Raw genomic sequence first — 25432 nt, forward strand, 5'->3', positions numbered from 1 at the left:
TGTAAGATTAGGGAAGCAATATAAAACATATAAGGGGAAAAAATTAGAGCTTTCTACCTTTCATTTTTGTTTGGTTTTCCCCAGTTGTTCATTGAGATATTTCATGTGATGGAAAGCCTTCTTCTTAGTAAAAAGGTGTGCTCTCTAGGTAAATTAACTTCCTAAATACATGTAACTTAACCTTGGGCTCTTTTTAAACTCAACTCTTGCTGTGACATACCTCCAGTGGTCGTGCTTCAATGCCAATTCAACCAGTTTGAAATATCGGATGTGGACAAAGAGCAAAGATATCAGACATTTAAAAAAAATTGAAATACTAACCAAAAACAAACAAATTGAATTGAATGTAAAACTATTCCTCGACAGTGTCTTGCTACACTGAAAAAGTCCTAAATGAACCAGCTACTACAGTAAACGATGCTATTTTGTTGTTATTTATTTCTAACACTGATTGTTTGTGTCATCGTTACATAACAGATTGGCAGAACAGCGTTTATCTGTACATAGTTTCCCTTAATATTCATGGTTGTATGTGTTACACATATATATCACAATTTAATATTGAAAGGCCATGACAAGTGCTTATTACCATTAAATATAATACCAACGATTTCAAGATTGAGAATTTACTAGCACAAGATTTCGAAGGCTGTTCATGTCAATAAACTTCTGTGAAATCATGGCAGAAAATTGCTAAAAAAACAAAACAAATTAAAAGGAAAAGGCTTTTTTGCAGCGCTGCACACTTTCGTTTGATAAATAACAGTGTCTAAATTACGTCCGGATTCTTAGATTATAACAGACAGACCATGTTAATTTATTTTCGTGCAATTCTTATTTTGTTTGCATGCATACATGTCTGAAACCGATTACAGATTTACAGATTTTTAATAGAAACTTTCAGCAAATTGAGATTGAGGAGATATGTCAAACCTAAACGGTCCGTATTATCCTTTGTGAAATAGTTAACACTCCTAACTTGTGATAACCTTAGTCACCTATGCTGTAAAGATAATTTTCAATCTCAGCATATACTTTTTTTATCTATTGACATCTATGGCTTCGATATCAGCTGAGACTTTTATAGGGTTCAACATGTACGAAAATATTTCGTTACAAGTAAGTTGGAAACGGGATGAATTATTTTCTACAACACAACGAAACATTGGAGATGAATTCTAGAGATAATTTTCCAGTAGACTTTTGTCGGTACCCGAGTGTTAATGCATTAGAATCTAATAAACTTAAAATACTCTAAAAACGCTTTTTTGTTCTAAATGTGAAGAAGGGATATGAATTTATCAATGAAATTAAATACAAAAAATCCACGGTCAGAATACCAGTAAATACATGCCCCTCGCCATTCATCTTTACTCGTTTTATATCTTTGTCTTTATAGATATAATAACGTACCTAGGTCGCGTGGTATCTAAATGTAAATTATCTTCCTGTTAATTAATCAGAATTTATCACAATATAAATCAAAATGTCAAACACGTTTTTTTGATTCAGAACATTATCAAATAAGTAGAAATTAAGATTTCTATCAATATTGGGGTTGTTGCTGAGATCATAATCACAAGCTTGTGTTCATTTTGTACTTTGACTACTAGTTATTCCGTTATTACACGAGATGGAAGTAGAATGTTTGGTACACGGTGTGTTAATTAGGTTGTTAATTTGGTATATTGTTTAAACATTTCCTGAGGTAAACCTGAAATTAACGACATTTTACCTTTGTTTTAACATTGGTATGCAAAAGGAAGAAATTTATGAACATTTTCGCCTGGCTTTCACCTTTTGTTCATTAAATGAATAAAATTAGAGCAGAGAAACAAATGTGCCACAAATTAAGGTAAGTTAATGTGACCTAACTATCACCTTGTCATGGATATGTCGGGCGTAATAGTGAGCCACTGCGATTACTGTATGGTTTAATTAAGATGTTTATTTTCTTTTTGAGTTGTTTTAAATGAATTCCTTTTTCTATTTTAATTATTTGTTTTTAGTTTTGAAATAATCTTATTACAGTTTTATTCTTGAAGTCAGCTACTTTAAATCAATTACTATAACAAATTGAACTTTAACATCCATCTTGCATTTTCTTTGGGGTTTTTTTTTTTGGAAAGGTAATTAATGTTCACAGTCTGCATAATGTGAAACTTTTCAACTCTGTGTGATTTCTTCAGTATATGGTCCATAATTAAAGTGGCCAGATCTGTTGTTTCGTGTTAATCGATGAATTATTAGGCTATTTAATCAATGTGTTATTAGTGAAAGTAAGCTTCTGAGCAGATTTCCTTGCAATCATTTCGTCAATACATGTAATATTGAATATCAATTTGTAAAAAAAAAAATTACAATAAACCTTTAATATACTTTGGAATGAAAGCTTTTTTGGTAGAAGGAACTTTTTTTGGTTTGAAGATAAAAATTCTAATATAACGTGAAATGGTTGATTTCTGAAGCACGCCAAACGATTTTGTTTGTGAGAGTCTTCAGAACCGTAGCTACAGCTATGTACATATGTATATATCATACAGTCCTTCAATATTTTGACGTTACGATACACGTTCGAAGTCTGTACTCTATTTTTTTAAATTTTCGGAATTTTATTTGAGTCGATTAACATGCATACGAATTTAAAGAAAGAAGAGTGCACGTGTCTCAGACTTCTCACACATGTGAAAGTCGTGGACCTTTTCTGGCTGAATCTTGAAATAGTCTCACTCCGTTTATAATCCATGCACGTAGCATCAAGGAGACAAAGGGACCTGCCCCCCCCCCTACTTCTTTGCGCAACAAAGATTTTTAATAAATTTACAACCAAAAATGAACAACTAAAAAAAGTATTAACAATTAACATGGAATTGCCACCCCCCCCCCTTATCTGGGACCATGTAAAAAAAATTGAATCGAAAATAAGGAAATAAACAGTGAAATTGAAGTTAAAGGTATACACCCCCCCCCCCCCTCTTCACGGATAAAGAGTTTCAGGATTTTGTAAAGTAACCCTTCTTTCTGTGTGTCAAGATTTTTTGGATGTCTCCCCCCCCCCCCCCCACACACACACACACACTTTCAAAAAGGATGCTACGTGCCTGTATAATCAGTATTGACCGATACAAGAGGATGTTAGTAATCATCTTTTTATTAAATAAAACGACATAATCTTAACAAAAAGAGTGTTTTACACTGTAAATAGAGCGTGTTGTAGATAATTCGTTGACAGGGGGAGGATAACTCGGGTTATATCCATGTAACTGAAAGATGTATACATTGTTTTCTCCCTTTGAGTATTTGAATGAAAACCAAATAAAGAATAAAATGTTTATGTTATGGGAGAGGCAGAGAAATGTTAACGGTAATAACCCCCCCCCCCCAAACACACACACACACACATGATCTTTTTAACATTTGTTTCAACATCGACTTACGATGGGTTTGTACATACAGGAAACTATATTCAAAGCATTGGATATCACTTTAAAGACTTAAAAAGCACCGTTTTCAAAGCAATATTTGCTTATTTAAAGCAATTTTTTGCCAATAATGTATAATTCGATAAAAAATTTCATAACGCCCAATTTTTATGGCAAAAATTATATATGCAATTAAATGTCTTTAAATCGTAAAAAGAATACTATGTTCAATATCCTGCACATAGAAAAAAAACTAGGCCTACACTTTTTAGTTTTAAATCTTGCCATTATCCAGAGTTGCTTCTTTTTAAAACGTGTACATTATTGAGTAATTTTCAATGCAAGAAATAGGTGTCTTATTTTCAAAACCGGTTTATTATCAAATCGAGCTAATTTTCAAGATTGAAGGGTATATGCACAGCGTAACGCCATTAATTGTATCTGTTCTCATCGTTCTTGTCTCCAAGCCCAACATAGTTTCCTGAAACAGAGAATATTCATAGCAGCTAAACATGACCCCGATTTCATTTTATTAGGGTCTTCCGTTTCCAACGGAAGACCCTCTTGTTATTCTACGGTTTCTTTTTCTTTATTAGGGTCTTCCGTTTCCAACGGAAGACCCTCTTGTTATTCTACGGTTTCTTTTTCTTTATTAAGGTCTTCCGTTTCCAACGGAAGACCTTATTGTTTTTGCTTTGTTTCTTTTTCCCTATTATTAGGGTCTTCCGTTTTCAACGGAAGACCCTCTTGTTATTCTATTGTTTTTTTTTTATTAAGGTCTTCCGTTTTCCAACGGAAGACCTTATTGTTTTCGTTCGGTTTCTTTTTCCCTATTATTATTATTTTTTTTCTTACAAAATTTGTGCAGGCGATTTCTCGAAAATGGCTCAGCCGATTTTCGTGAAACTTTCAGATCTAATAGATATTAGTCCGAACTTAATATACATTTTTTTATTTTGATGACGTCATTTCCGTTCTTGAGAAAATGACGTTTTAACGATTTTCAGAGGGTCGGCTTGTCCAGGGATCTCCTCCTAAACGGTAAAAGATATTGAGTTCAAACTTTCAGGGATTGTAGACAAGAGATTGTAGATGTGCTATTTGGCGTTCATATTTGTCATGCTCAACAGGCGTTTAAGCTCGCCTGGTCCCGAAAATTGAGACTAAAAAAACGTCGTGATTTTTACTGGTTTTCTTAGTTTGTCTCTTTTCTGAAAAATATTTTGTTAACACTTGTAATGCAAAAAAGATTAATTTTTACAAGACCTTTCATTTGATATCAAGAAAAAGGGGCTGGCCCCTCAAATTAAGGGACCAAAGGGCTCTAAAGTCTTTCATCTGTAGCCCTTTACTGAGTGATATTTTGTGAACAGTTATAGAAGCAAATATGTTTATCTTACAATTATGTATCCAATGAATGTAATGATTTTATCATGTGTTACGTAATTAGGGGTTTTTAAGGGCCAAAAGTCCAGAATTTTGATCACCCATATCTCAGAAAGGAAACATATTTTGAAATAAAGTATAGAAGTAAAGATGCTCAAAATGATGTACTAAATAATATGCAATTTTCAAAATTTCGTTAAATGGCCCCTATAAGGAGTTATGGGATCGGCCCCTAAAACGTTCTTTCCTATATATCTCAAGAACGGTAACAAATTTCTAAACACTTGTTGAACAAAATGTGTTGAGATTTAAATGACCTTTTATTTGATATCAAGAAAAAGGGGCTGGCCCCTCAAATTAGGGGACCAAAGGGCTCCAAAGTGTTTTATTTGTAGCCCTTTACTGAGGGATATTTTGTGAACAGTTATAGAAGCAAATATGTTTATCTTACAGCTATTTATCCAAGCAATGTAATGATTTTATCGTGTGTTACGTGATTAGGGGTTTTAAGGGGCCAAAAGTCCAAAATTTTGATCACCAATATCTCAAAAAGGAAATATATTTTGAAATAAAGTATAGAAGTAAAGATAGTCAAAATGATGTACTAAATAATATGCAATTTTCAAATTTTCGTTAAATGCAGTTAAGGGATCGCCCCCTGAAACGTTCTTTCCTATATATCTCAAGAACGGTAACAAATCTCTTAACAATTGTTAAACAAAATGTGTTGAAATTTAAATGACCTTTTATTTGATATCAAGAAAAAGGGGCTGGCCCCTCAAATTAGGGGACCAAAGGGCTCTAAAGTCTTTCATCTGTAGCTCTTTACTGAGGGATATTTTGTGAAAGGCTATAGAAGCAGATATGTTTATCTTACAATTATGTATCCAAGCAATGTAATGTCATGTGTTATGTAATGAGGGTTTTTTTAGAGGTCAAGAGTCCAAAACTATGACCATCTATATCTCAAAAAGAAAAAATATTTTGAAATGCAGTTTAGAAGAAAAGATGCTAAAAATGATGTACTTAACAACATGCAATCTTCAAAATTTGGTTCAGCGGCTCCAATAAGGAGATAAGGGACCGGCCCCTAAAACTTTTTCTTCTAAGATATCTGAAGAACAGTGACGAATTCTAAACACTTGTTGAACAAAGCTCTTACACCTGTAACAAAATAGTATCTGGCCCCCTAGAATGTAGACCCTGTTTTTTTTTTACTCTAAATCATGTTTAACTGTTAAAAAGCAAAATCAAGATAGAACAAATTCTAAAATCAGACGGAAGACCTCCTCGTTGCTCGCAACGAGATCGTGTCTAGTTATTAGGGTCTTCCGTTTTCAACGGAAGACCCTCTTGTTATTCTATTGTTTCTTTTTCATTATTATTATTTTTCTTTTTCTTTATTTTTCTGACTTTTTCAAAGCTTAATATCTCAAAAAGTTTTCAACAGATTTACATGAAACTTTCAGGGATTATGAAGCATTATTGTGCCTCAAAGTTTTAAAATTTTCAACTACAACGTCACTTTTGTTTTTACGTTACGTCAATTTTTAAATTTTAAAAAAGTAATTTTGTCCAGGGCGTTTTTCAAAAACGGTTCAAGATAAAGACTTGGAATTTTCTGTGTTGAAGCAATGATCGTTTTTATTTGGACATTAGACTGGAAATTAGTTTCCATCACTTCCGGTCTAAACCGGAAGTGTTTTAAAATTTTCGAATTTTCGAATTTTTTCGTTTTAATTTAAATGTTTACGAGGTTTGTAGAGTTTGTTATGTTGAACAGGAATCTGAAATCCGTTTGAAAATCGGACGATGCATTACAGAGATATCGGGGGTTAAAAATTGATTTTTCCGGAAATTTTGATTCCGCGTCCTTGGTTTAAAAAATAGCGTAATGTTCAAAGTAAAATTAACTCGTACCAAAAATAATCGATAAGTCGTACTTGAACACATACGGATTTTTTTGTTAAGTCGTTCTTGAAATCAGAAAGGTTTTTGTTAAGTCGTACGTAAAATCATTCCTATTTTGTTAAGTCGTACCAGGAATAATTCGATTTTTTTCATCTTTTTATTTTAGTTACTCTTGTTATTGGTTTAAGGGCTCTGCTTCATACAGGAACTTCCAGCTTTACTTCCGATATTAACGGAAGACCCACTCGTTGCTTTGCAACGAGCTTTGCTCTAGTTCATTATTATTATTTTTCTTTTTCTTTATTTTTCTGACTTTTTCAAAGCTTAATATCTCAAAAAGTTTTCAACAGATTTACATGAAACTTTCAGGGATTATGAAGCATTATTGTGCCTCAAAGTTTTAAAATTTTCAACTACAACGTCACTTCCGTTTTTACGTTACGTCAATTTTTAAATTTTAAAAAAGTAATTTTGTCCAGGGCGTTTTTCAAAAACGGTTCAAGATAAAGACTTGGAATTTTCTGTGTTGAAGCAATGATCGTTTTTATTTGGACATAAGACTGGAAATTAGTTTCCGTCACTTCCGGTCTAAACCGGAAGTGTTTTAAAATTTTCGAATTTTCGAATTTTTCGTTTTAATTTAAAATGTTTACGAGGTTTGTAGAGTTTGTTATGCTGAACACGAATCTGAAATCCGTTTGAAAATCGGACGATGCATTACAGAGATATCGGGGGTTAAATATTGATTTTTCCGGAAATTTTGATTCCACGTCCTTGGTTTAAAAAATAGCGTAATGTTCAAAGTAAAATTAACTCGTACCAAAAATAATGGCTAAGTCGTACTTGAACACATTCGGATTTTTTTGTTAAGTCGTTCTTGAAATCAGAAAGGTTTTTGTTAAGTCGTACGTAAAATCATTCGTATTTTGTTAAGTCGTACCAGGAATAATTCGATTTTTTTCATCTTTCTATTTTAGTTACTCTTGTTATTGGTTTAAGGGCTCTGCTTCATACAGGAACTTCCAGCTTTACTTCCGATATTAACGGAAGACCCACTCGTTGCTTTGCAACGAGCTTTGCTCTAGTTATTATTATTCTTCTTGTTTTTCCTTCTGACTTTTTTTTGCTTTATATCTCGAAAACTCTTCAACCGATTTGCAAGAAATTTTCAGGGATTATGTTAAATTCTTGTCCCTTGAAGCTTTTAAAGTTTCAGTTATTAAATCACTTCCGTTTTTTAGTTACGTCATTTTAAAAATTTTCAAAAAGTGATTTTGTCCATGACTTTTCTCGTAAACAGTTGTTTTTAAAGACTTGAAATTTTCTGTGATTGTGAATCTGTGGATTTACTCATGGCATTTGACCAAAAAAATGTATTTTGTCACTTCCGGTCGAAACCGGAAATGAATCAAATTTTTCGAAAAAATAAATTTTCTGATCGAATCAAAAATGAATATGTGTTTTGTAGAGCTTATTAAGCTGAATCTAACACCGAAAGCCGTTTGAAAATCGGACGATGCATCACAGAGATATCGGGGTTTAAAAAATGATTTTTCCGGAAATCTTGATTCCGCGTCCTTGGTTTAAAAAATAGCGTAATGTTCAAAGTAAAATTAACTCGTACCAAAAATAATTGCTAAGTCGTACTTGAATACATTCGGATTTTTTTGGTTAAGTCGTTCTTGAAATCGGATATGTTTTTGTTAAGTCGTACTTAAAATCATTCGGATTTTGTTAAGTCGTACCAGGAATATTCGATTTTTTCATCTTTTTATTTTAGTTACTCTTGTTATTGGTTTAAGAGCTCTGCTTCTTACAGGAACTTCTAGCTTTACTTTCGACATTAAAGGAAGACCCACTCGTTGCTTTGCAACGAGCTTTGCTCTAGTTATTTTTCTTTTTTTTTTCTTACAAATTTTGTCCGCGCGAGTTCTCGGCAATGGCTCGGCCGATTTTCGTGAAACTTTTAGATCTGATAGATATTGATCTGAACCTTATTGGAAATTTTTTATATTGATGACGTCATTTATGTTTAGTTTGTCCATGCAACTACTCCTAAACTATAAAAGATATTGAATTTAAATTTTCAGGGATTGTAGACAAAAGACTGTAGATGTGTATGATGTCAATCAAATTTGTCTGATTAAAAAGGCGTCGAAGCTCGCCTGGACCTGAAAACTGAGTTTAAAAAAACATCGTAATTTTTCTAGGTTTTCTGTGTTTATCTCTTTTATGAAAAATATTTTGTTAAAACATGTATAGCAAAAAAAGTTAATATTTACAGGACCTTTTATTTGAAATCATGTAAAAGGGGCTGGCCCCTCAAATTAGGGGACAGAAGGGCTCTAAAGTCTTTAATCTGTATCCCTTTACTGAGAGATATTTTGTGAATGGTTATAGAAGCAAATATGTTTATCTCACAGTTATGTATCCAAGCAATGTCATGATTTTATTATATGTTACGTAATTAAGGGTTTTTAGGGGCTAAAAGTCCAAAATTTCGATCACCCATATCTCAAAAAGGAAAAATATTTTGTAATGCAATACAGAAGAAAAGTTGTTCAAATTAATGTTTTTAAAAATATGCAACCATCAAAATTTCGTTAAACGGCCCCTATAAGGAGATAAGGGATCGGCCCCTAAAACCTTCTTTCTCATTTATCTCTAGAACGGTAACGATTTTCTAAACACTTGTTGAACAAAATTTGTAAAGAATTAAATGACCTTTCATTTAATATCAAGAAAAAGGGGCTGGCCCCTCAAAAAAGGGAACCAAAGGGCTCTGAAGTCTTTAATCTGAAGCCCTTTACTGAGAGATATTTTGTGAAAGCTTATAGAAGCAAATATGTTTATCTCAAAGTTATGTATCCAAGCAATGTAAAGATTTTTTATGTGTTACGTAATTAAGGGTTTTTAGGGGCCAAAAGTCCAAAATTTCGATCACCTATATCTCGGAAAGGAAAACTATTTTGTAATGCAATACAGAAGAAAAGTTGTTCAAATTAATGTTCTTTATAATATGCAACCTCCAAAATTTCGTTAAACGGCCCCTACAAGGAGATAAGGGATCGGCCCCTAAAACCTTATTTCTCATATATTTCCAGAACGGTATCTGTTTTCTAAACACTCGTTGAACAAAATTTGTTAAGAATTAAATGACCTTTCATTTAATATCAAGAAAAAGGGGCTGGCCCCTCAAATAAGGGGACCAAAGGGCTCTAAATTCTTTAATCTGTAGCCCTTTAATGAGAGATATATAGTGAAAGGTTATAGAAGCAAATATGTTTATCTCACAGTTATGTATCCAAGCAATGTAATGATTTTATTATGTGTTACGTAATTAAGGGTTTTTAGGGGCCAAAAGTCGAAAATTTTACCCATATCTCAGAAAGAAAAAATACTTTGAAATGCAATACAAAAAAAAGTTGTTCAAAATGATGTTCTTAACAATATGCAACCTTCAAATTTTCGTTAAACGGCCCCTATAAGGAGATAAGGGATCGGCCCCAAAAACCTTCTTTCTCATATATCTCCAGAACGGTAACGAATTTTTAAACACTTGTTGACAAAATGTTTTCAGAACTAAATGTCCTTTCATTCGATTTCAAGAAAAAGGGGCTGGCCCCTTAAATTAGGGGATCAAAGGGCTCTTAAAGAATTTATCAAAAGCCTTGTAATGGGAGCCATCTTGTGAAAGGTTATTAAAGCTAGATTAGGTATAATACGTTTATATATCCTAACAATATAATGATTTGCTCTTGCGTTACCCAATTAGGGTTTTTAGATGTAAACAAGTTTAATCTTTTCAATCTTAATTGGAATAAACGCAAGTATTTTAAAAAGCAAAGTAATAGAACTTATAAAAAGCGATACATTAAAGCATTAGTACTTCACTCCTTTTTCCATATCATGTTTTGTTGTCGAAAATCAAAGACGATGATGTCATATTTTCTTCTAAAAATCGGACGGAAGACCTCCTCGTTGCTCGCAACGAGATCGTGTCTAGTTATTCTTTTTTTTCTTTTTCTGACTTTTTTGGAGCGCTTTTTCTCAAAAACTATCCAACCGATTCGCACAAAATTTTCAGGACGGATAAAGCATGATCGGCGCTACATTTAATAAAATTTTTAAATGATGACGTCACTTCCGGTTTCAGATATTGACGATTTCGTAAATTTTTAAGGGTCATTTTGTCCACGCATCTCCTCCGAAACTAATCAAGATAGAAGCTTGAAATTTTCAGGGATTGTAGATGAATGTATGTAGATGTACCCCCATGCTTCCAATGATGAAAATTGCTAAAGGCCTCAAAGCTCGCCTGAACCTGAAAATTGGCACCAAATTTTTTCACGAAATTTTTGCACATTTTCTATGATATCTTTTGATGTATAAATATTTTGTTAAAACATGTAATGCAAAAGTTGTTTCAAATTACACGTGCTTTCGTTTAATATCAAGAAAAAGGGGCTGGCCCCTCAAATTAGGGGCCAAGAGGGCTGTAAAGTCTTCTTACAATAACTCTTTACTGAATAATAATTTGTTATTAATTATAGAAGCAAAAATATTCATTGTTGGGCTGTTTATTTTTACAGTACCATACTTAAGTCATATGTTACGTAATAAGGGGTTTCAAGGGGCCAGAAATTCAAAACTTTGATCATTAATATCTGAAAAAGGAGAAATATTTTTAAAAGCAATGTAGAACAAAAGTTGCTCAAAATAATGTTTTGTACAGTATGCTACCTTAAATGTTTTTGTTTATGACACCATTTAGGAGTTAAAGGGTCGGCCCCTTAAACATATTTGTACATATCTCTAAAGAACGATTAACATTTCTTGAACACTTGTAGAACAAAATATGTTTGTATTTGCAAGACCTTTCATTTAATATCAAGAAAAAGGGGCTGGCCCCTTAAATAAGGGGCCAAGAGGGCTCTAATGTCTTCTTACAATAACTCTTTACTGAACAATAATTTGTTATTAATTATAGAAGCAAAAATGTTGTTTGTACATCTGTTCATCTATACAGTACCATACCTAAGTCATAAATTATGTAATTAGGGGTTTCAAGGGGCCATAATTCAATATTTTGATCGTTAATATCTGAAAAAGGATAAATATTTTGAAAAGCAATGTAGAACAAAAGTGGCTAAAAATAATGTTTTTAACAATATGATACCAAACATTTTGTTGTTAATGGCCCCGGTAAGGGGTTAAAGGGTCGGTCCCTAAAATACAGTTGTTTAGATATCTCAAAAACGGTTGAAAATTCATGAACACTTTTAGAACAAAATATGTTTATATTAGCGAGACCTTTTATTTGATATCAAGAAAAAGGGGCTGACCCTTCAAATTAAGGGCCTGAAGGGCTACTAAGTCTTTTTATAATAACTCTTTTCTGATCAATAATTTGATATAAATCATAAAGCAACAAAGGAGCTTTTATTAAGCTTAATTTAAACTGAAATCCGATTTAAAATCGGACGATGCCTTACAGAGATATTGGGATTTAAAAATTGAGTTTTCCGGAAATTTTGATTCCACGTTCTTGGTTAAGGAAATAAAGTTGTGTTCAAAGATAAATTAACTCGTACCTAAAATAATTCGGAAATTGATAATTCGTACTTAAACACAATCGAATATTTTTTGTTAAGTCGTTCTTGAAATCGGAAAGGTTTTTGTTAAGTCGTATTTAAAATAATTTGTATTTTGTTAAGTCGTACCAGGACTAATTCGATTTTTTTCATCTTTTTATTTTAGTTTTTCTTGCTATTGGTATAAGAGCTCTGCTTCTTACAGGAACTTACAGCTTTACTTCCATCATTAACGGAAGACCCACTCGTTGCTTTGCAACGAGCTTTGCTCTAGTTATTCTTTTTTTTCTTTTTCTGACTTTTTTGGAGCGCTATTTCTCAAAAACTATCCAACCGATTCGCACAAAATTTTCGGGAAAAATAAAGCATGATCGGCGCTACATTTAATAAAATTTTTAAATGATGACGTCACTTCCGGTTTCAGATATTGACGATTTTGTAAATTTTTTAGGGTCATTTTGTCCACGCATCTCCTCCGAAACTAATCAAGATAGAAGCTTGAAATTTTCAGGGATTGTAGATGAATGTATGTAGATGTACCCCCATGCTTCCAATGATGAAAATTGCTAAAGGCCTCCAAGCTCGCCTGAACCTGAAAATTGGCACCAAATTTTTTCACGAAATTTTTGCACATTTTCTGTGATATCTTTTGATGTATAAATATTTTGTTATAAGATGTAATGCAAAAGTTGTTTCAAATTACACGGGCTTTCGTTTGATATCAAAAAATAGGGACTGGCCCCTCAAATTAGGGGCCAAGAGGGCTGTAAAGTCTTCTTACAATAACTCTTTACTGAATAATAATTTGTTATTAATTATAGAAGCAAAAATGTTCATTGTTCGGCTCTTTATCTATACAGTACCATACCTAAGTCATATGTTACGTAATAAGGGGTTTAAAGGGGCCAGAATTTAAAAATTTCGATCATTAATATCTGAAAAAGGAGAAATATTTTGAAAAGCATTGTAGAACAAAAGTTGCTTAAAATAATGTTTTGTACAATATGCTACCTTAAATTTTTTTGTTCATGACCCCATTTAGGAGATAAAGGGCCGGCCCCTAAAACACATTTGTAAAGATATCCTAAGAAGGGTTAACATTTCGTGAACACTTGTTGAACAAAATATGTTTATATTTGCAAGACCTTTCATTTGATATCAAGAAAAAGGGGCTGGCCCCTCCAATTAGGGGTCAAGAGGGGTCTTAAATCTTCTTACAAGAACTGTTTACTGAACAATAATTTGTAATTAATTATAGAAGCAAAAATGTTCATTGTACAATTGTTTATCTATACAGTATCATACCTTAGTCATATATTACGTAATTAGGGGTTTCAAGGGGCCAGAAGTTCAAAACTTTGATCATTTTAAAATATCTGAAAAAGTAGAAATATTTTTTAAAAGCAATGTAGAACAAAATAATGTTCTGAACAATATGATACCATAAATGTTGTTATTAGTGGCCCCGGTAAAGAGCTAAAGGGTCGGCCCCTAAAATACAGTTGTTTCGATATCTCGATAACGGTTAACCATTCGTTAACATTTGTAGAACAAAATATGTTTATATTAGCAAGACCTTTTATTTGATATAAAAAAAAAGGGCTGACCCCTCAAATTAGGGACCAGAAGGGCTATTAAGTCTTTTTATAATAACTCTTTTCTGACCAACAATTTGATAAAAGTCATAAAGCAACAAAGGAGCTTTTATTAAGCTTAATTTAAAACTGAAATCCGTTTTAAAATCGGACGATGCATTACAAAAATATTGGGATTTAAAAATTGAGTTTTCCAGAAATTTTGTTTCCACGTTCTTGGTTAAGAAAATAGTGTTATTTTAAAAGTTAAATTAACCCATACCTAAAATAATTCGGAAATTGTTAATTCGTACTTGAAGACATTCGGGACTTTTTTTATTAAGTCGTTCTAGAAATTGTAAAGGTTTTTGTTAATTCGTTCTTGAAATCATTCAGACATTGTTAAGTCGTACTAAGAATTATTCGATTTTTAAAATTTTTTTTTTATTTTCTTTGTAGTTGGTTTTAGAACTCTGCTTCTTACAGGAGCTTCTATCTTTACTCTCGACACCACCGGAAGACCCACTCGTTGCTTTGCAACGAGCTTTGCTCTAGTTTTATGTATCATTGTTTATTTCAATATTAGATGACATCATCATGTATACTGGCTCTTTGGAACTATGACATTATGTCCTGCTGGGAATCCTTGAATTCGGCAAGTGATGCTTTGAGTAGATTGGTGTACCTGTACAACACCCGGAGGCCAATTCATTTTCCTCGTCCTTGCACTCTCACTAGTGAATTATAAGTCTGTATACTTTTGGAGGTCTCAGAGTAGTACTGTTTGTTTAATTATATAAGATTTTCCGTGCCTAGAGCAGAGAAATAAATACCAACAACAACAACAACAACTGGTATGTAATGCCGCTAACGTGACGTACCGGTATCCTTGACGACGAAACATAAGTCTGTCACCTTACATTTATTACATGTTTTCTATTTACGAAAATAATTCATTCTTAACAGTTTAAAATTTTAAAGTACAATAAATGTTTTCTTCCCTCAATTCGCTAACATTAATTCGCCAAATAGTTGTTCGTAGTAACTGACCATGTAGTTTGTCTGCATTATTTTATATTGCAAAATCCGACTGACCGATGATATAGTATACTATATGATTGTATGTGATCTCATTTTTAAAGATGATATTATATTTTTAATGTCTTTGTGATAAAACTACCAATCAAATTTTGATTAGTATCAATATCAAGAACGTTCCGGTACAATACATTTCTTCTTTTTTTCCACTCTTGATCTCGTCATGAAAAAACTTGTATTAAGAAACATAGCAGTTTTTTCCTAGTAAACTTTTATTATATAAGCAATGTTGAGGCAATTTGTTTGTATCATAAAATTTGAATAATAAAATTTAAAAAAAGAAACATAGCGTGAACAGATGAATCCAAGATGGTGAGTTACACGTGCGTTTTAGCATGGCAGAAAAAATACTGTATACGTACTGTATAAAAAACGTACTGTATACATATAAGATTACCTAATTTAATCATTTTGCATTTGGAAAAGAGAAAAAAGAATTACACTATCCGACGACCGAGTCCCTTTCAAATTTTATCACGTGCCCCGCAGTAATGATCTCCCCATAAAAGTCGAATAATGATTCAATTTATTCATTGTAACCTGTTTATTTGGTTGGTCTTAGCTACGTCTGATCCTTTCTTGGTATTAATTTCTACGCTCGGCAAAACATTAACACAACACTAAAAATACTTGTTAGCAAAAAAATAAATGATGCTGTGACACTCAAAAAACAAAAAGGACAGGTTGGGGTCAGATAAAGGTTGAGTTATTCAGCAAAAAGAACACCTTAAATTAAGTTTCTCATTAAGCCATTGATTATGCGCTGTGATTGTTCAATTAAAATAATATATGAAATTTCTTAATGACCGTCTAATATCTTAATTGCGGAAAATGTTTCTGTTTGTGGACAGAACGTTTTGTCCTGTCTAGCAATAATCCCCTGTCTAGCAATAATCCCCTAAGCTGTTTTGCAGTTATATGGTTTATCTCGCATCGCTCTATCAACCACAGCATTTAACCCCTATCTTATTCACACCAGACTCCAGGGGGCATGTTAAATAGCCAGCTAAAGAACTTTTTAATCTATCAGGTACATGTAAATAGATGTAGAAATGATTTATTGTCATTAAAAGTATTTCTGTTTTCACTTTTTGAGACTGATATTTTCTTTGCAAAGAAATGTACATGTACAAATGTATTTTCCATTTTCTCTAATCTGTAACGAATACAAAGTACGTAGCTATGTGGCAGAGGCCTCAACTTTAGAATAATACGTCTAGATTGTTATTCACATCAAGCTTTCACCAGAACGATTCTTCCCTAGGATAGAATATTTTTAATGCCACATTACAGTGTTTTCACCGACTGAAAACTTTCGATTACTTTGGCGTGTCCTGAATTAATAAAAAAAAAACTAAAAAAATACATTCAATACAAACGTTAATGTTATGGTTTAAAAAAACATATTTTTATCTCCTTCATTGCTGCATAATTTCTTCATGTTGAAACTTAATATCTAGATTTTTACTTTTTTACGACAAGCGGACATCTTTGGTTACTTGTAACTGTCATTACATGCATGTTACAAATTCAAAATACTGTTAGCGATATCAACAGAAATCTATTTAGATTGTACATAAATTAATAGCATCAGAATGTCGCTGTCAATACCGGTAGCGAGGAAATAATTCTAAAAATGCCGCCCTAGGAAAATCTTCGCGAAATCATATCTGAGCTGCGTTCAAGATCGTAGCTGCTAGCCTGGCCGCTAGGTCGTAGATATCTAGGTCTATTGAACGGACAGCTAGGTTAGCCGCTAGGTCTCAAATTTGAAGTTGGAAATATTCAACTTAAGACATATTATATTGACATCATTTGTTAATTTCAAGTGGAATATACATGTTAAGATTCATTATAACATAAATGATGAATAAAATATCACTATATAAATATATTTCGTGTTTGTTTCAAAGTGGTAACTAAGGTGGCCATCTTGAATTCGATGCTTAGCATAAAATATTCTGGGTACGAATATCTACCTAGCGACTAGGCTAACTTTCCGTTCAACTACATGTATGTAACCCTACGTAAGCTCGCTCTACGATCTTGAACGCAATCCTGGTCTTCACAGATGACTTCTCTTGTCTCTTCTATGGCATTTAGTACCTGTCACGTGTTTACAATGATATGGTTTATACAATACAAATGTTTTGTTGCCAAATATGGATTCATAAAGGCATAAGTGAAAAACCAATGACTTGGTCACTTGGTATACTGTGCTCTGTCCCATGCAAGATTTCCTCGATTCACCTATTTGCTGCTGAATTTCTCGAATTTTATAAATACGTCAGAGTTAAACGATTTTTATTCAAAATATGAAAAATTTCAAGATTTCTTCTTTGAAACGCCCCATCTATCTTAAAAGGTTTCAATACACGGCTAAAAATATGATATCTAAGGGAATTTTATATTGCATCATACACGTGTGGCAACGAGCACTTTGAAAAAAATACGCACTTTAATTTGAAAACTATTTTCAAAGTGCGTTAGATTTAGGACCAAATCAACGCTCATTGAAAAAAAATTAAATGTGCGTTTAGACCAAATTAAACCACTTTGAATTTTTTTCAAAGTGCCTTATGAAGGAATATCAACATTTCTTAGTGTCGATACACTTAAAGAAATTTGAAAATCAAGTTAACTCACTTTGGAAATTTTTTTCTAAAGTGCGTTATGAAGGAATATCAACATTTCTTGGTGTCGAAACACTTAGCACAATTTGAAAAAATATGAACAGACAAATTCTGGAATTGGATTTCTAGCTTACTGAAAGTATGATGATTTTTTATCACCAGTGAATCTAATTTACCGTCTTTGAGAACGGGGATAGGGACAGGGGTGGGGGTTAACCAAAGATACAGGTCAATTACAAGATTACAGGAAGAAGGTCCTCTAGCCCTCGTTTTTCCTTCCAAAACATATGGCATTCACCAACTTGGGGTAAACGTTTTAAACTGGAAAAAGAAATATGATTTGTTGTAAATTAAGTTCAGTGATATTGGAAAAAACGAGCTTGCTAAATAATGATTTATCCAATGGTTTGTTAAAGAATCTATAAGTGTTTCAACATAATCCTGCTTCTCAAATTCTAATCAAATTAATCACTTCATCATAAAAAAATATATATATTATCATAGATCTAAGAATAAATAAGCATTTGGATGTGAATTTTTTTCTCGCACTGATCTTCTAAAAGATTATTTTGGGGGGTTTTTTTTATAAACATTACTAACGTATTCTTTTTTTCACATCATGTTTTTTTTACAAGTGAGCACATGCAAGTGGGGCCAGATGAAATATGTTAAATATTGATCTCCATTTTCAATATATAAGAATCATTTTTGTTTCTGACATAGCCCAATGTACCCAGATAAGCAGTCATAGAGGGAAAATGCAGTTTCTATGCGGTGCAGTTTGTCATATTTGGCTAATTAAAATCTCCCGAATTGTTCTTTATGTGTAAACTGTCAAAGTACATTAGATATGCTTATGAAAAAAGAAAAAAATCTAATCGATAAACGGTCTATCAAGTTACATGTACCTGAGAATGCATTGGGTTCTTTTTAAATATATCCCATTGAGCCAAACAAAACAATCATTTATTGTATATCAAAAGTATCAATTATTGCGACTGAACTCAGAACAATTTTTTTCAAAGTGCGTTGATATCGACGAAGTGCGTTGACTTGGTCCCAAAATTAACGCACTTTAAACAATTTTTAAAGTGCGTAATTTTTCAAAGTGCGTTGTAACATACCCAGATGATAATGTTGAAAAACTTTGGCATTCCGAATGACTTTCAAATGGAAAAAAGATGTCAACATTTTCCATTATAAATTCTTCGTAAGAAATATGTTTTCGATCCTGTGAATTTTTTCTAACTGAAATATTATAATGTGTCAATGATGATAACTTGAATACTTTCCCTTTCATCGATTTCAATTTCACTTGTTTTACAGTTTTGTGTGTCTATATTAAAATTCGTCTTATGTGCAGCATACTTATCTTGAAACCGGTTATACTTTATTATACGTTAACACTTACAAATACTTTACCAAAATACTAGTATGTTTACATACATGCCACGTGACACTGTCAGTTGGTACCGTCACGGTAACAGCTTGTTTTAATTAACAAGTCTCAGATTTATGAAGAAAAAATCAAATGGCGCGTTTTTTATGACCTTTAATCAAACATGAATCTAACAAAAACCAGATAAATAAAAAACAAATTATCAAAAAGGAATCAAGTTTTATTTCAATAACGATACATTAATTTTAAGATCATTTTAGACTGAGAGGGGGGAGTGTGGTAGCACGGCGGTGAGAGGGCGCCACTTAATGTCGGTTCTTCTCAATGAAGTTCAGCAGTTCACGGACTACTTTGTCCTCCAGCTCACGCGCAGGAAGGGTGCCATCTGTGGACGCAGGGGGGTTACCAGTGGGCCCGGTGACAGGGGAATCGGTGGGAGGAGATCCGGTGGGAGGGGATCCGGTGGGTCCTGTTCCAACAAAAAAATGCATACGCTATCATATTTTTGTTTCTTGGTGGTGCAAAAAGACTCAATAGAGTTAATGAGATATCTTTACACTAAAATTATAACACATATCATTTTAATATTCCTAGTTACGATATATAATTATATACACATGTGTGTGTTAATTTGTGGATGTTCAGGGTGTTCATCTAGATAGTGGTTCAGTATTGGGCTTGCATTGGTCTAATATTTTGAGTCTGTTGTTGTAAATTTGGACTTTTGACTGTTATTACTTATTCAATTGTGTTCGTGATTTAGCTAATCTTGGGACGAGTTTGTTAATGTTTCTACATGTAGAAAACTTGCGTTGTACATGTATGTGAAGTAAGTGATGAACAACGTGATTGTGGTAGGAATCAGAAGTGTGGCGTCTGTGGAGAAGTTAAATGTATTACTTTCTACCTTGTGAGGTATGTTTGGTTGTGTATACATGTATGTAGTTTGTAGGTCGATTCGGTGTTTACTGTATGTAGTTTGTAGGTCGATTCGGTGTTTACATGTATGTAGTTTGTAGGTCGATTCGGTGTTTACTGTATGTAGTTTGTAGGTCGATTCGGTGTTTACTGTATGTAGTTTATAGGTCGATTCGGTGTTTACATGTATGTAGTTTGTAGGTCGATTCGGTGTTTACTGTATGTAGTTTGTAGGTCGATTCGGTGTTTACATGTATGTAGTTTGTAGGTCGATTCGGTGTTTACTGTATGTAGTTTGTAGGTCGATTCGGTGTTTACATGTATGTAGTTTGTAGGTCGATTCGGTGTTTACTGTATGTAGTTTGTAGGTCGATTCGGTGTTTACATGTATGTAGTTTGTAGGTCGATTCGGTGTTTACTGTATGTAGTTTGTAGGTTATGTATACATGTATGTAGTTTGTAGGTTATGTATACATGTATGTAGTTTGTAGATTCGGTGTTTACTTAGAATATATATATATATATATATATATATATATATATATATATATATATATATATATATATATATATATATATATATATGTATACATGTATGTAGTTTGTAGATTCGGTGTTTACTTAGAATATCTAGCGTCCTGTTACAAATCAAAATAGAAAAAAAAGCTGATCATTTTTACCTGCTCCGCAGTCCATGAGCAAAAGTTCCGCCATAGCCTGGATAGCACCTAAAACAGAAAATCAAAACCAAATTAATTGATAAAAATGTCTCTGTGACAATATCAATTAACATTTTATTGTTGGGATATCATAACACTGCTAACTATACAATTATATTTCATTGTTGGGATATCATACCACTGCTAACTATACAATTACATTTTATTGTTGGGATATCATAACACTGCTAACTGTGGTTGGTGGCCGTGTTCGTTTGTTATTGATAAATATTGCGTTCACAAGATTGGAAGAGAACCTTCAGTTAGTACATGCACATAGCATGACACTTTTTATACAGCTTAAGCTTTGTAACATCCTATTCTTTCAAAAGTTATCGCTGAATTATTTTTGAATTATCTGAAGAAGACACAGCTCAAATCTTTCGTTCGAGATATCAATACAAGTATACAACACCAATAATTTAACTTTACTCGGTATATTGACGTTTTGCAAGGAAACCCCGAATTTCAAAGATTTGTTGATTTAGAATAATAATGTGTTAAAATGTCATGTTGTAAATTTAAAAGTTACTGCCACCTGGCAAATTCATTTACAAAATGAGAGTTATATTAGATCATACTCTGATTAGAGCAGAATGGTATTTTAATATGTATCACATAAAATTCCATGTTGATGGAAATTTAAATCTAGGGTGTAAAATATTGATACTTGAAAAAGACTCTGGGCATGAAAAAGATGATACATGCAATGAGAAATTTACGTTACAATCTGCTTTGTTATACAGTCATGTAGATGCAAATGCAGTATGTACTCAATATCGAGATTATCTAACATACCTTTAATTGTTGTTGGTTGACTGTCAAATTCTAAAATAAACAGAAAACAGAAAAGATGATTAATTTTATACCTATGTACGCACTTTACAAATACTATTTCTACTTTAAACAAAACACGTGTTTACTTACAAAAAATAATTTCAGATCGACCATTCTATGGCCAATCATTAGTATATAAAGGCATTGAAGGAAAATGGAACAGACTCGTCGAACACGTTTCCCGAAAGAAATATCACATGACACATTTTAAGGTCATGCAAAGTCACGCCAGCTAACTCTAGGATAAGGATGTTCGCATTGTTTTCGAAAATACTACTCTAAATTCATTTGCCGATCTTACTGCGCATGTGTGAATAGAATTGAATTGAATTGAACAAATCAAATGGATAAGACCCAAGTTCTAAATATAACTTAGATAGCCTTCTCCTAATAATGAAATTTTATAAATATTGCTAGTAATAACGTTAGATATGAATGCACATAAATATACATGAATAAACAATCTACTACATTTATAATATCACCTTATAAATTCAGACATTTTTAAAAAGCGACCACATTCACTCAAAAAAAATTGTACCGTCTTGAAAATTTCAGTGTTTTGTGTATTTGTCAAAGAATCATCCCCCATAACGTAATGTCAATAGCTTATTCATTAGAGAATTCCGAGCTCTTGTATACTTTTTACAGACGAAAAACAAATGATATGCATCTTCTAATAAGCCACACGAACAGTTTGGACTGGCTATTTCTCAAACGTGTATGAGTTATTTTTAAAAATCTTTTTCCAAATGAAAGATGTTTCTGAGGCTTTACCGTATCATTGTATAATAAACATTTTTTAAATATTTTAATAGAGGTTGCCTCCCTTGTATTAAGACTTAGGGCATTCCATCTTCTGACAGTATCAGGAATAAATGATTTATTAAATAGTTCTAATCTAAATTTTGGAACAGAATAATCAAGAGAGTTTCTAGTTGTGTACCTTGAAACACTGCCTCTTGTATATGGTACAATGTTTTGTATGTAAGTTATTGTGTATTTTGTACATAGTTATTAATTTAGCTCTATTTCTTCTGTGTTCCAAAGGTTCCCAACCTGTTTCAAAATAAATTGAGTTTCTTGAAGCAAAACTTGTGAGCCCAGTTACTATGCGCATGTGTGTTTTGATACCTTTCCAAAGAGGGGCTTAGTGCGGTTAAAATAATTAGGTTTTAAATGTAAAAGCAACCTGTCGTCATGCGCCGAGATGTACATGTGGCGTTCATTCCTAACTCGGTGTAGGCTCGCGGGTGTCCATCTATGTATTGCTGGCATTGTTTTTATTGTTGCTGTTCAATGATTTTTATAACGATGCTTTATTTTACTAGTGAGGTTAACGCATCAAGTTATTTTATCCATTAACTTGAAAACAATGAGTAAGAGGCTCGTTGACTGATGATTAGTACATGTATGATGTATCTGATAAGCGAATAGTATCGATAACTACTAGGGTTGAATTAGTAGGTTAAAGGTGTTACCTGACAAATCACAGTTTTCCAACTGCATTTGGATTCTCTTGGCAATAACCCCCACAATCAGCCTGGGTAGGTCACGTCTCTTATCTTTGTCCGCATCATCAAAGTCATCATCATCATCATTATCATCATCAAAGTCACCATTATCAAAGTCATCATCTCCGTCAGGTGGGCCTCGCCCGCCGTCCTCTGGTGGACCCCGTCCTTCACCATCACCTTTTCCTTTTCCTCTGTTTCCTCTTCGCTCAATCTAAGGGTAATATGCATGTGAATACGTTTGGAGAAATTCATGCTTAACATAAACTAATTCTCATCCCTAAAATACCGTTTGTTCTAAGAAAATCATACAAAATATACGTAGACGAAAAAAATATTGTATTTATTATATATTTTTTGTTTACGTTTTCACAGATCTAAAAACTTTCCATAGATTGCTGACGGGGGCCTATTTTGTTTTGGGTAATGATCACTGTATGGCAGAATGTCTGACGTTTTGTGACGAAGGTAGATATTTCTGGGAGATTAAACAAACTACCCGGAGCTAAAGACTGGACTGGCTATGGTGGTCAGTGAAGGGTGAATTCCATCGACAATAAAGTCTTTATACATCTACATGTCTTGTTTAACGGTTACGCTACATTTGTCGGTCCGGGATCCTTAAGGAACCATTGTTGATATTACTTTAACCGTTTTCTTAGTGTTCCAACAGATTATATTATCACATCTACCATATTTTCATTCTTTGACTTATATAAAGAACTTTTATTTAAAAAATTAATCATGAAGATTGAATGATTTTAAACTAGATTTTTTTCAGACAATAATGTTTGGAAAGTCTACCCATAACGTATACTAGCATAATATACCATTGTATACTGATATACAACTGGTTTGAATGAAAAGTCCAACACCCTCATACATATCTTATCATGAGGAATTCGAAGATTTTTTTTTTATCTTTTACATATCTTGTTTCATAAATGATTATTGTTTTTAATTACTGAAAATAATTTCACAAAGAAAACTGTGTTCAAATTCTGATTATTTTGATAAAAAAACGTTTCTTTTTTCAGTTATTATGTACAAGTAAGGGTAATTACTTAGTATACATTAGTCTGAAAACAAAAGAGTGAAATTATTGTTACCTTGAATCCGTAGGACAATGCCAAGAGGCCCAACAAAACCACTAACAGCAGGTTTACCCTCATGATGCTTCGCTTGTAGAACACTGGTCCGGGGCTGCCGTCCACCGGGCATTATATACCTCTCTCTGTCACAGTCAGTCGAACCCAGTCAGAAAATCGTGACCACTTTCCACCGTCTACGTATACCCCCATTATCTTGTTGATTTTGAATTACTGGATGGATGGAAAAAATAACATAACATGGTCACAATGGCCTTGTTTATGTAAATGTTGATGGAAATTAAACATAAGGTATGGCCAAGGGGTAGGGGTTAGTTGGGTAACTGTTTGGTCTGCCTACCATGATTTTGCAATCCTTTTAATTTGGTTTTTCGTCGCCTTTGAATGGCTTGTAGTTTAAAGTATTTTCACCAAAAAAAATAAAAAGACCTGTCTGCACAAGTATATTTCAATGTAGATAGCCAGTATAGATCTAAAAATTACGTTCAGTTTGTGAAAAAAAGTTTCGGGTAGATTTTAAAACGAAAAAAAGGTCAATGCAAAAATTTCCTACAATGTTAAAAGTTGGAAAGCTGACGACGTCTATTTGATTTTATTCATTTTGTTGGTCACTAAATGGAAAATAAGATGTCGCTATCCATCAAACATATATGTATTGTGGATTGTTCAGGGGAGGTGGTTGTCATTAAATGAATCTTGCGCCATCTATCGTAACAATCAAAGAATCTCGTGATTAAGAAGTAAGAAGAACGCGGATCCTCCCTATAAAAGAGAATACGGAAACTTATCTTGTTATTCACTCGGTCGTGTAAAATGTACACGTGTTTACAATATATATATATATATATATATATATATATATATATATATATATATATATATATATATATATATATATATATATATATATATATATATATATATATATATATATATAGGATTTCTTCTGTATTCTATATCGACGAATCAACCCAGTATCCTCGTGAACTGACAAACTGACAAACAGTGCTGTTTATAGTGAATTAATTCATGCCATAGAAACTTTTGCATAAGAGGTCAAATGTGACACTTCAAGTAAGACATGTTTAGAATATGTATATCAAACTAAGTTCTTTGCTTTCCAAAATGAACAATTCGCAAACACCCTCTCCAAAACCTAATATTTCATATTAAAGCCTTTGGACGTTGGGTATACTTGTAGGTGCATATAACCTTTAACCTTCACCTGTAAGTAAAATTATCTCGACATCGACATGTTATCAGTTTAAACAGTAATAGGTATAAAAGTAGTGATGGTTTTGGCATGGACCCTGGGTCT

General features: G+C 32.8%; 1 protein-coding gene across 2 annotated transcripts; it reads right to left on the reverse strand.

Annotated features, from left to right (window-relative positions):
• Positions 1 to 19216: 19216 nt before the first annotated feature.
• Positions 19217 to 24274, reverse strand: LOC128186598 (uncharacterized). 2 transcript variants are annotated; one of them, XM_052856427.1, is made up of 6 exons: positions 24115 to 24274; positions 23122 to 23219; positions 22973 to 23079; positions 21453 to 21482; positions 20616 to 20663; positions 19217 to 19486 (listed from the first exon to the last, which is right to left on the reverse strand). In XM_052856427.1, exons 1-6 carry the CDS (start codon positions 24175 to 24177, stop codon positions 19323 to 19325), a joined length of 510 nt encoding a protein of 169 aa, XP_052712387.1. In that variant the 5' UTR covers positions 24178 to 24274; the 3' UTR covers positions 19217 to 19322. The 2 variants fall into 2 exon arrangements, with proteins under 2 accessions (XP_052712387.1, XP_052712386.1); XM_052856426.1 differs by having other exon boundaries at positions 22973 to 23219.
• Between the last annotated feature and the right edge of the window lie 1158 nt (positions 24275 to 25432).

Source organism: Crassostrea angulata, chromosome 6 (genome assembly GCF_025612915.1).
Source record: "Crassostrea angulata isolate pt1a10 chromosome 6, ASM2561291v2, whole genome shotgun sequence".
NCBI classification, from domain to species: domain Eukaryota; kingdom Metazoa; phylum Mollusca; class Bivalvia; order Ostreida; family Ostreidae; genus Magallana; species Magallana angulata.

Bases quoted from the DNA above. Each gene is read 5' to 3' on its own strand.
- LOC128186598 (XM_052856426.1), bottom strand. From the start codon at position 24,177: ATGAGGGTAAACCTGCTGTTAGTGGTTTTGTTGGGCCTCTTGGCATTG. The intron at 23,220-24,114 runs GTAACAATAATT...TATTACCCTTAG, and splicing joins CATTGTCCTACGGATTCAAG to ATTGAGCGAAGAGGAAACAG. The intron at 19,487-20,615 runs GTAAAAATGATC...TTGTTGGAACAG, and splicing joins GCTCATGGACTGCGGAGCAG to GACCCACCGGATCCCCTCCC.